Genomic DNA, 13,556 nt, shown 5'->3' on the forward strand with positions numbered 1-13,556 from the left:
GCACATGCAAGACTAAACATTTAGGCTTCACTTGTGGCACACATATTATTTACTTACAATGATACAATAAATGTGCTGTACAGGTGTCATTTTCTTAGAAGTAAAGTAAATACTGTGGCATACATACATCATTTACTTACAAGTAATTCAATAGATGTTGCATATACATGCAATTTACTAGCAAGTGGCACAGTAGATACAGCATCAAGGCAATAATTACTTACTGGGGACAAAATATGTGGATTGGACATAAGGATGGAAATGTTATGGCTAAAGTTGTTTATTTCTCTATCCTAAAGCACAGGGTAATTTGCTAATTTCATTACACGGATGTTGCATGTTTTACTGCAGTTATGCTAATAGTATTATGATAATTTGAATATTAAACCATACGCATATGACAGTGCGACTAATAGCATTTTCTCATACTACCACCAGCTGGATGTTGGTGATAAACGTCTAGCAGTATTTTCACTGTTGTCATGCTCCAGCTATTAAAGAAGATTAGTACATCTTGAATTCATCTCCTATTGAGTAGTTCTTGACTCATTTAAATATATTAAGATAAGTCAGACAATATACCGATTGCAAAAACATAAGTTATGATCTAACATATAATAAGTTGCCAAAAACATGTCTGCACAGCTACACTTAGTCAACATCATTATCTCTTGGCAAATTCTTGGTAATTTCCAGCCAGAAGGTCTTATTCTATTTCTCAAAAATTACTAGTAGAATGTGAGTATTCAATTAAAGCAACAGTAAAGTCAAAATTAAACTTTTATGACTCAGACAGGGCATGAAATTGTAAACACTTTCCAATGTATTTCTATCATCAAATTTGCTTTGTTCTGTTGGTATTCTTTGTTAAAGGTTAAACCTAAGTAGGTTCATATGCTGATTTTTAAACCTTTGAAGGTTGACTCTTATTTCAGTGCATTTTATTAGCTTTAAAAATTAGACAGTGCTAGTTCATGTGTGCCATATAGATAATAGTGTGCTCACTCCCGTGGAGTTATGCACGTGTCAGCACTAATTGGTGGAAATGCAAGTTTGTAAAAAGCACTGAGATAAGGGACAGTCTGCAGAGGCTTAGATACAAGGTAATCATAGAGGTAAAAAGTGAATTAAAGGGACAGTATACACCAATGTTCATATAAATGCATGTAATAGATACTACTATAAAGAAGAATACACACAGATACTGTAAAAATCCAGTATAAAACCTTTAAAAAAAAAAAACTCCTAATTCCGCACTGTTGATTAGGTTAGGCTGGGACACCCACTTAAATGGGCACTCCCCCCTCCTCTGCATATGAAAAGGCCCATTACACAACCAGGAGTCTGTGGACATCAGTATACAACTATAACTTTGGGGCTTGGTTAGGAGTCTGAAAATCAGCACAATGTTATTTAAAAATAAGCAAAACTATACATTGTTACAGAAACACTCAGAGATGGGCTATATAAATGGATCCGCTACAAAACATTAATGTAAAGAAAAATCTAGTTTACATTGGCTGTGCAAAACTGGGGAATGGGCAATAAAGGGATTATCTATCTTTTTAAACAATAAACATTCTCAAGTAGACTGTCCCTTTAATAATGTTTATGATGTCATATTTCATTTAGGAAAATTAGCAAGATATATTTATTTATGAACATGGAAAGATCAAAAGGCTTGCAGAAGGCTTATATATAGATATTTTTTATTATCAATAAAAAAATTATTATACCTTCTAATAAATATAATTTGCTATACTGGTCTAGATTAATTAAACCTTACTTTGATTGCAAACTACCATTGTAAGATCTGCAAGGTCCCTCAATGGATCCAAAAATAGGAACAATGACAAAGCTCTGTAGCTCGCTAAAGTGGTTTTTACATTCCTTGATGAGGAATTGAATAGACATTTTATTAGTTTAGACCTTTTTTTTTAATCTTGCATATAGCAAAGATTAATTTAGGGATTTTAAATTAACATATTTTACTCATACTATAAGCAATGTGAAATGGATTGCCAGAGATTAAACTGGAAAAAGTACATTTTCTTGGTGCTGTACATAAAATTATTAAGCAATTTTAAGAGATTTTTCCTTTTAAAAATGGACTGCCAGCCAACCTTATACATGAAAACACTTGACTGATCCAGTCACACTGAAACTGCTGTAACACAGGTTATTCTGAAACAGTTAATTGTTTCAAAAAGTGATCCAACGTTACCCATGTCCGATCGACTTTCTACGTAGCTTTTTAAATTCTGATCTCAATTTATTTTTTTAAAAACTACTACTGTCACTCAAAATGTTTATTTAAAAGAAGTCCTATTACTGTTACAATCGGCTTTCCTTTGGTTGCGTAGCATTGGTTAGAAATTCAACTTTTATTTGCTTTTATTAACTAATGGCAATGGATTTCAAGTCACATACTCTACAGCTGTCTACTTAAGACTTAAACCCAAATTATAGCAAGTTTTAAATGTAAACTGGGTAGATACAGAAACTGTTTGACTATTTTATATCTGAGATAGCCGATAGGCTCAGAATATGCAAAATGAAATCCCCAAAGTTAGTCAACCTCATCTGACCAGTTGGTTATTTATGGGTAGCAGGCTAGCTATACTTCTACATTTTTTTGTTTTTTTAAACTGACATACCAATTTCAGATATGCAAGTTGAATGAATAGCTAATGTGAGGATATTTCTCCAAGTGGGTCCTTTTAACTGACTTTGTGAATACACCCCACTGAGCTTCAATGAAGCTAATTATTATTCTTATCATCCATTTATAAAGAGACAACAAATTGTGCAGCGCTCAGGTACTAGGTGCAATAATTAAGCAATAAGCTTGGAGAGGTAGAATTAAAGCTAAATAACATAACCTTTTGATTCCTCCCCTTCTGCAACATAACCTTTGTTATTCTCCAGTTGAACACATCACAACTTAAAGCAAATTTTCAGAAAGCTTTTGCGTTCTTCCCACTATATCTTACACACAGTAAAGTCATTATTAAACAATCATTATTCAGATAGAGCATGCATTTTTAATCAACATTCTAATTTACTTATATTACCAATTTTGTTCCCTCTGTATCTTTTGTTAAAGGAACAGCATACTTGATTTAAAAAAAAATATATAGATAATGCCTCTACTTCCAATTCTACAGCTTTGCATAACCAACATTGTAATATAAATATACTTTATAACCTCTAAGATTGCCTGTTTCTAAGCTCTTGTAGACTGCCCCTTACCCTTTCTTTAGCGTTTTAAAAATCTTGCAATAAAGCCAGACATTTCATGTATGCCATATAGATAACACTGTGCTCACTCCTGTGGAGAGTGATAATGGTTTGCCAAGAACCTGCACTAATTGGCTAAAATTTTCCAATTTTTTTATGGCACCTAAGGAACGGTGCAAAAGGGCAAGTTGGTACTTTCAGTCTCCAGCTGACTGAACTCTGGTATGCTGCTTCACATGTTGTAATTGTAATAGGTCACACTAGAATATCAGTGCAGGAGACCGGCCAAGAATACCTATGAGGCACCCCTTTGTTTCTTATATCTTTTAGGATTGGACTATTGTTACCTGCACAATTAGAAGTGGAGCCTGAGCAGATTATTTTCTTTTCTTCTATATATGGATTTATTTGTAAGATGTATAGATTTATGATTTTGCAGTTTGTTTATTGTCACTATATTATGATATATTGATGAGATTTGGATTATTGGCACCCCTTTAAAATAACCCCAAAGGGATGTTTGCTCAGCTAATTGGCTAAAATGTATGATTGTAAAATGCTCAAAAGAAAAAGAAAAAGCACTGAGATAAGGGCTCAGTCTGCAGGGGTATAGATACAAGTAATCATAGAGGTAAAAACTATATTAATTAAACAGTATAGATTATTCAAAGCCAGGTAATGGGTATTAAAGGAATGATCTATCTTTTTGGTTAATAAATGGATTATCTATCTTTTTAAACAATAACATTTTTCAAGTAGACTTTTCCTTTAAAGAGTAATCCTAGATGAGCTCAGGAGTGTACACGTGTCTTTACCCATTAGATAGCTGTGTTTGCGACAATATTTATAGCAATGTTATACGTAGTTGAAAACACTACTGCCATAGAGTGTCTGAAGCATACTATGCACACTACCAAATGCATCCACAACCCTTACACTATCTAAATATGATGCCAAAGCATAGATGTGGGAGCACACTCTTGTTTAAATGGGGCAGGCAGTTTCACCAACTGTACTGCTCACTGGCATAAACCAAAAAAAACAAAAAAACAAAAAACAAGCAAAACCAGGTCGGCTACAAGATAAGATGGAAAATTAACCCATTGAGGAGATATTAAGTATGATGCCAGACATTCTGGAATGTTTTGATGTTTTGCAAGAATGTCTATATATATACTAAAAAGATAATGTGAAAAAAAGTATATGTTAACTGCCCCATTAAATAAAGTAAATGGTAAAATAGAGAGAAAAACAGAATAGAAAACAAAACTAAAACACAATCTTCCAGAATCGTAAAATTTGATATCTGTAGGTGTTTATTGAATTTGTTTAACCCAAAGAACACAAAACACTTCTTAGATTCTAAAACTTTACAGAGAAATTTCTAGCTTTAGGTGATTTTATTCACCTCTAACATGAAATAAAAATAAAATGATTACAGTAGCAACCTACATTCATTTATTTTGTTTATACTGTCAACGAAATAAGTTTTCCTTTGAGAAACTTTCTTATCAATTCTGTTAATTTTGTTAGTTATTACATTTTCTGAAATATTAAGAGTCTGGGACAATAAAACAAATATCTTGACACAGCTCAGTGCAATCTAACGTTACCAGGGTAACTTCAGCTACTAAAATTAAGATGACAGCTATTTTCAAAACAACAAACAATTTTATAGGAGCAGGAAATGCTCAAGGGTAACATTTTTTTCTTATTTCATATGTTGCTGGAATGCAGTTTAATAAAAATATTCAATGTACTTAACTGCATGTTAGGTCTGCTCCAATGTGAACAGCTACTTTTTATTGAATATGTATAAAACTATATCTGCAACATTCGTATCTTGATTACCTTTTAGTGACTGCAGAATTCTTACTTTGAACAAATGAACAACATATTTGTATAAAATACATTCCATAGAGTAATTGTTTTAAAAAAAAAAAAAAGTAATAACCGAAGGGATATAGAAGTCATAATTAAGCTTTCATGGTTCAGATAGAGTTGGCCTCCCCTTTAACAAAACTTTATTGATGACCCCCCCCGACAATAGATGTTATTACAATCACAAGCACTCAAGCATCCACACAGACATCCACTCACATAGTTATACAAATAAGAATAAAGAGAGTAGTACAGGGACAGTCCTCTTTATTGAATACGATCAGTGCAAAAACAAAAGGCTCTTACACACACAATTACTCAAGCACCCATAGGCAACCCCATGGATACACACTCAAGCCCCCATGCACAGCCACATGTACACGCATACAAGCCCCCATAGGCAGCCACATGTACATGCATACAAGCCCCCATAGGCAGCCACATGTACACGCATACAAGCCTCCATAGGCAGCCACATGTACATGCATACAAGCCCCCATAGGCAGTCACATGTACACGCACACAAGCCCCCATAGGCAGCTACATGCACATGCATACAAGACCTCATAGGCAGCCACATGCACATGCATACAAGCCCTCATAGGCAGCCACATGCACACGCATACAAGCCCCCATAAAAAGCTACATGCACACACATACAAGCCCTCATAGGCAGCCACATGTACACGCATACAAGCCCCCATAGACAGTCACATGCACACAGATACAAGACTTCATAGGCAGCCACATGCACACGCATACAAGCCCCCATAGACAGTCACATGCACACAGATATAAGACTTCATAGGCAGCCACATGTACACGCATACAAGCCTCCATAGGCAGCCACATGTACATGCATACAAGCCCGCATAGGCAGTCACATGCACACGCATACAAGCCCCCATAGAAAGCTACATGCACACACATACAAGCCCTCATAGGCAGCCACATGCACACGCATACAAGCCCCCATAGACAGTCACATGCACACAGATACAAGACTTCATAGGCAGCCACATGTACACGCATACAAGCCTCCATAGGCAGCCACATGTACATGCATACAAGCCATACACACAAACACACACACAAAAAAAACCTTTAGCACATTATAATACAGAATGAACAAACTCCTGCCTCGATTACATCTCCATATACACGTTGCTGTATGTTTTATTAATAACAGATACATTTCTACAGTGTACAAACACTTTTTATACTGGTAATACAATCACACAAACATGCAGGCATAATTTGCATAGCACTGGATAGGGGCGCTAGTCTATCAGTTTATATCTGACACAAAAAAGAAAATCAGGCCTATCTATCAAGCTCCAAATGGAGCTTGAAGGGCCATGTTTCTGGCGAGTCTTCAGACTCGCCAGAAACACAAGTTATGGAGCAGCGGTCTAAAGACCGCTGCTCCATAACCCTGTCCGCCTGCTCTGATGAGGCAGACAGGAATCGCCAGAATTCAACCCAATCGAGTACGATAGGGTTGATTGACACCTCCCTGCTGGCTGCCAATTGGCCGCGAGTCTGCAGGGGGCGGCCTTGCATCAGCAGCTCTTGTGAGCTGCTGGTGCAATGCTGAATACGGAGAGCGTATTGCTCTCTGCATTCAGCGATGTCTTGCAGACCTGATCCACACTGTCGGATCAGGTTCACAAGACCTTTGTTAAATTGGCCTCATTGTTTCTAAAACATCAGAGATATAACTCCAAAAAGAAAGCAATACAAGGCAATAACATACTTAAATAGATAAGTCAAAATCAGTCCACCAAATTACAGATGTAAGTAGTTGAAGTTTCAATTCCATGTGTACAGTAAGAGGGGAATTAGTACCAAGTGTAACCCCTCATCTGTCCCTCTTTTTACTGGTTTTTATTTATGTTTTATTAAACTTTGATTTTAAACTATACAGTATAAGTGCACAGTATTTTTGCTACCTTTGTATGAGGATTTAGTGAGCTCAAGCACTGTGAATCTCCAGCAACTAGGGTGCTGCAACAACATGTAAGTACCCTGTGTCTTCATTATAATCAATATCAAATGGAACTACTGATATACACATGAGGTGCCCTCTTTTGTTTGTCAATATTTGCATAGTACTGGATATACATGCATTATGGGGTTAATTTTATTTATGGCCAGCGTATGCTTTCAACCTCCCCTAACTTTTGCCTCTGTGCTAAGAAGATGTTTTTTCAGCACTGTACATACAAAAGCACATATAGCCCATGAGCAGAAAAGTAAACCGGTGGACCAGAAACACTTGCACTGATCTACCATGCTAAGAGCTGATAGCAATTACTTACTAGCTAGACAGTGACTGAGACACCATGTGGGTGACTACTTTTAAAAGCAATTAAAGGGGAGTAAACATGGCACAATGCTTGTGCTGCACCCACATACTATAGTGCACTGTAGGTTGTCATTAAAATATGCAGTAAGGTATGATTTCTTTTCAGTTAGACAAAAATAATTAAACTTAATATTAATTATTTCTTGCCCCTCCCGTTTGCTAGAACTGTACCCTTGTGAGTCAGAGTGTATGTGCTGCTGCTAATTGCTGCTTGGTAACGGTAAGGAGTATCGGTGTGCGCCTTACTATACTTTACTGCATGTGTTTCAACTGTGTGTAGTTGAAGTGAAGCAAGGAGCAAGCACTGTTTTGTGGGTCCTGGCTGTGCCACACATAACAGTGCACGCTCCTTGCTTCACTTCAACCACATGCAGTTGAAAACATACAGCAAAGCAGAGTCCTCCCATGTGTACTTATGGCAAAAAGCAACCCTGGTGACTGAGCTTCAATGCCCTCTCCTTAGCATAGCCCCCTGCACTGTTCACTCAAGAGGCACAAAGACAGCCAGCCAATAACAAAAGTTATGCAGTAAAAAAAATAATAATAAAAAAATGCACGTCCACTGCCGCACCTCTCCTTATGTGCTATTGCGCCCCCACTGGGGAGGCACATCCCAGTTTGATAGAGCATGACATTTTACAATTTACTCCTGGTAGCTAGCTGGTAATTGGTAGCTATCCACATATGACTTGTGTTATCGTCCCACTATTTGTGTTCAGCTACCAGTCAGTAGTGCATTGAAGCTCTGGATTTGACTTTAACTATGTATTTAATCCATTTTGAAGGGTTTAAATATATAGTTATAATCAAGCAAAAGTCAATAACAAAATACCCTAACAAAGAGCATTTTCTTTTGACTCACAAACTAGCATGATCTCCCTTGAGGTCTGTCACAAAAGAAAGAATTCCAATGTATGCTCCAGTATAAGGTCACTTTAAGTAAAAACCTTGTAATTAGAAAACATTTCTGTTGTCTTGCTATGCAATAACATAGTAGCCAAGTCGAAACATTTTACAAATTGGCATCTTGTTTGCTACAATTGTCTTTCAATATCCAAACTTCATCCACCTTTTGCCTTATTTTATAGAAGCTAACCCAATGGGTAACCTGACAAACTCTAACCACTGATTTCACACACAACACTATGTTGTAAATAAAATATAGGAATGCTGTTTCCTGTTTTACAGCAGTGACTTTCTAATATCTGCTATAGAAAGAGTTAGGTCAACTCTATCATTGATAAAGAAAACGTGCAAAACATTGTAAAGCAAACAGTTTTTACCTTGTAGGCCATGAACAGTATACTGTCCTACCATCCAGTTCCTGTTTACTGAGTCTTTTCTGCCATATTGTTTCCTGCTTGCAGCTATATGAGGTGCCAGTGACCAAGCAGGAAGCACGTAACTTTTTTGATGCTATTGAAGATGGACTTTTAAATATCACTATCTCTGTTCCATTGTGCTGCCTTTTATGTTTAAGTCTAATTGGATATTAGTTGCATTGTGCATTCTGTCAGACATTCCTGTCAGACTGTGAATCATGTCCACTCATCAGCTATTTACAGTCCACAACCATCATCAGTAGCAGTCTAGAGTCTGGACTTCCTTCAGTTAACACTTGACTAACTAAACCCTCTTCTGGTCTTTTTATATATTTAATACTACTACTGTCTGAGCCAAATATACAGTATGTTTGAGAAGATATCTTAGAGACATATCTGTGACACATGTAAGTACTTTATTCATTAAACCATTAAAATATATTACTGCTCATCTCTGGGTTTTTGCTAATGAAACCCCTACATATCCCATGTGCTTGGTTGACATCAGCAACATAGATGTCTGTATTAGTAAGATACAACAAGTTTTCTTTCATTTTATTATAAAAGAGGCGATAAGCCTGCCCAGAAGGCAGTCTATTTAAAAAAATAAAAACTACAAACTCCAAAGTTGTGCTCCATCATCTTCTATCTTCCTCTGGAAGGAAGGCGGCATGGAGCGGAGGTGCGGAGCTGTCTTCCCTGAAGCGTGGATCTGCAGCAGTGGTCCTTAACAGCGGCAGTCCTCAGCAGCGGTCCTTGACAACTGTGGCGGCATTCCTCGGCGGCATGGAGGCTCCTCTTCATTAGATGTCTGTCGTACACTGAAGATTGAAGGCAAGGTACAGCAATCAATTTGTGGTACCTTACATTCCTATTTGCTGAAATTTTGAAATCAGCCAATAGGATTAGAGCTTCTGAAATCCTATTGGCTGTTCAAATCAGCCAATAAGATTTCAGTAGCTATCATCCTATTGGCTGATTTTAAAATGTCAGCCAATAGAAATGCAAGGTACCCCAATAAATATGGGGTACCTTGCATTCAATCTTCAGTGTGCGACAGACGATCGCATGAAGAGGAGTCTCCACGCCGCAGAGGACCGCAGCTGAGAACCGCCACCATTGAGGACCGTTGCTGAGGATCCACGCATCGGGGAAGCCAGCTCTGCACCGCCTTCACTCTGGATGAAGATAGAAGATGATGGAGCTGCCTGGAAGAAGACCTTCTCTGCCGGATTTCAGGATCGGTGAGTACCTATTTGGGGCTTAGTGTTAGGATTTTTTTTTATTTTTTTTTAAGATTAGGGATTTAATGGGCTGGAAAAGAGCTGAATGCCATTTTAATGGCAATGCCCATACAAATGCCCCTTAAGGGGCAATGAGTAGTTTAGGTTTTTTTAGTGTTAGTTTTTTTTGGGGGGGGAGTTGGTGGGTGATTTTTTTTTTTTACTGTTAGGGGGGATTTAGTCATTTTTAAATGTAAAAGAACTGTTTAACTTAGGGAAATGCCCTACAAAAATGCCCTTTTAAGGGCTATCGGTAGTTTAGTTTAGGGGGTATTTTTATTTTGGGGGGCTTTTCATAAGGATTAGGTTTAATTTTTAATTTTTGATAATTTTATTTTGTTCTGTAATTTTAGAGTTTTTTATTTTTTGTAATTTTAGATTATTTTTTTGTAATTTAATGTTAGGATTTATTTAAGTGTAACTTAGTATTGGGGTTAATTTAGGGGTTGTTAGGTTAGGGGGCTTACTAATTAAATTAGTTATTTGCATTGTGGGGGGTTGGCAGTTTAGGAGTTAATAGGTTAATTAGGTTTATTGTGATATGGGGGCTTGTCGGTTTAGGGGTTAATAGGTTAATTAGGTTTATTGCGATATGGGGGGGTTGTCTGTTTAGGGGTTAATATTTTAATAATTTAATTTGCTGATTAGGGGTTAATTACTTTATTATTTTACAATGTGGGGGTTTGTGGTTTCTGTGTTTTTTAATACTTCATGCAGGAGGTTAGGTTTTTTGTTATACTTTGTGCGGGCGGATATGTGTTTTTTATTTATTTCTTGCGGCGGTTGCGTTTTTTTTTATTAAGGTTTCGGGTTTGTCTACCCTGCATCCAGGTGGATTCTTTTGGCTGCGTGCGCAGCCAATATTCTTTTGCTGCCTCGTACAGCCAACATTCCTTTGAGGATGCGTGCACAACTGGCGACACAGACGGACGCGTTACAAACGCGATTATAGTATACATAGGCTTTACTGTTCACATAAATAATATAGATTTGAGTAGTTATGTCATCACACTAACATAACAAGATTAGTTTAACACAATCATAATATACCTTTGTTATAAGACAAACATCCCATATTAAAAGCCAAGCTATCAAGAGTTTCATCCTTTCCAGTGCTATATATAATTAAACAAACAGACTGAGACAGATATATGCATGCTGACATTAAAAGGATGCTATACTGTATTTTTTTCTCCTTAATGTGCTCCCATTGACTTTTTATACCAGTTGTTGGGTATTAAATGTATTGGACATGTCTCCTTTAGGTTTATCCTTGCAAATGAGATAGCTAGCTTTACTCATAAAAACATCCAAAAGGATGGCGTTTGTGTATATATAATATAGATAAAAGAGGTCTAAAAAGAAGAGGTCTGCTGTTTCTTGCAAGATCAATCCATTTCAAAAGACATGTTCTTAGAGAACAATAGGTGGTGGTTTCAATGAGCAAAATCAACTATTTTAAACACAAAATAAAACTGATCTGGTCATTTTCATTACATTTAATTCGCCACAGTTTGTCACTGATAATACATTAAGAAAGAAAAAAAGAAAGTGTCCTTTTAACTACTTATATATGTAATGTATTTCATTAAAAATGGTTTAAAGCAAAGCAGCTGCATTTCTTACCTGAAGTAAATGTTGTGCAATTTGTGATTTTAGACTGATTTTTACAGTCACATGCCAAAGTTCTCTTGTTTCTTCATCTTGCGCGTACACTAAGAACTCTGTCTGATCAGGTGAAATGTCAAAAGTTCTTGAAGCAAATATCACTCCATCACCATCGATCCGAAAATCAGTAGGGTTACTGGTTTCATATTGTATTGGTCTATTTGCACCGCAGTCCGTAAACACCACTGGAAAGACAGAACAAAAAAAGAAATCAGAACTGAATCTATAAAAACAAAGTAAATTAATCATTAAAAGGACAATAAAGTTAAAATTACATTTGCATGAAGCAGTTTTTAGAGACTTCCTAATTAATTTCTATTATGAAACTGTGCACGGTCTATGCACACTTTCTGGGGCGCCAGCTACCACCGAGCATGTGCAAGAGTCCACAGTGTATATATGTATATGAGTATATTATGGGCTGATGACTGTCACATGATACAGGAGGCCAGCTAATTGAAGTAAATTTTCAAGTTTGTCAGAAAAAAATCAACTGCTTATTTAAAAGTCAGTGCTATTTCTATTGCACTGTATTTTTATTATGCAGTTGTTGATTATGCAATGTTATCATATTTAATGGTCCTTCAACCATATAGTGAATAATCTTCAAAAAGATGACAAAATATAAAACAGCAGTGTCATTAGCTTAAACATAAACAAATGAAAATAAAACAAAATACTAATTGTAAAGATTTAATTGTGAAGACTTAAAGGGACACTAAACCCCATTTCTTTCTTCCATGATTCAGACAGAGCATGCAATTTTAAGCAACTTTCTAATATACTCCTATTAACATTTTTTCTTCGTTCTCTTGTTATCTTTATTTAAAAAAGCAGGAATCTAAGCTTAGGAGCCGGAACAAAAATGGGCTGGCTCCTAAGCTTACACTATTGCTTTTCAAATAAAGATACCAAGAGAATGAAGAAAAATTGTTAATAGGAGTAAATTAGAAAGTTGCATAAAATTGCATGCTCTATCTGAATCATGGAAGAAAAAAAAAATGTGGGTTTTGTTTGTTTTATATGCAACTACAGCATAAAGTAACCAACCCCCCCCCTGCCCAAAAAATAAATATAGATATACTACTTGTATTTTAAATGTAAAATCCTATCAACATTTGTTTTTCCTTACAATATTTTTTAATTAAAGAATCTAAGGAAATTGTTGTAAATAAATGATCATCTTAGGAGATGGAATGGAATCGGTCCTATTATGTGCTAAAATGCAATAATATACACAACTGAAATCTAAGTATGCAAACCAAGTTCAAATTGGTGTTATGAATGATTCTGCTTTTATGTCAAATACTGCAAACAACAATTCACACTATAAAATATTCAAACATTTTAACTGTGTTTTGTGCAATATTATTTTTTTTAAAAAGCAAACTATACCCCAATGAGCATTTATAAGTTTTTACAAAGTTGCATGCATCCATAAATCATATATAGTATTGCTGAATTCTGCAAAAACCTAAAATGTAAGCAGATCTATTGCCATATAGAAATGCTTTAATGGGATTAAAGAACTGATGTAGGAAAAGCAAAACTAGAAGCTTCAAACTAAATTACTTCAATATAAACAACACTGGAATCTTTATGAGCAGAGGGATACTTGCCCATATGGCCTCTTTAATATATTACAGCTACTTATCATTCCTAAAATAGGAAATCAAAGTTACTGCACAATAATGGCAACATTCTACAAATACAAAATAAGACAAAATAGTTTCTTCCTTGAGTTGCACTCATAAAGAAATTCTAAGTAACTCTCCATTGGGGAGTAGCTGAATA

At 36.0% G+C, this 13,556-nt stretch overlaps 1 protein-coding gene across 1 annotated transcript in view; it reads right to left on the bottom strand.

Annotated features, from left to right (window-relative positions):
• CDH2 (cadherin 2) overlaps positions 1 to 13,556 on the bottom strand; it is a 321,339-nt gene that overhangs the window by 103,421 nt on the left and 204,362 nt on the right. Inside the window, exon 3 of the mRNA XM_053714996.1 lies at positions 11,721 to 11,947. Coding sequence (XP_053570971.1) covers positions 11,721 to 11,947 — 227 coding nt within the window. The remainder of the gene's footprint in view (positions 1 to 11,720; positions 11,948 to 13,556) is intronic.

This window comes from Bombina bombina, chromosome 5 (assembly GCF_027579735.1).
Source record: "Bombina bombina isolate aBomBom1 chromosome 5, aBomBom1.pri, whole genome shotgun sequence".
Classification (NCBI taxonomy): Eukaryota; Metazoa; Chordata; class Amphibia; order Anura; family Bombinatoridae; genus Bombina; species Bombina bombina.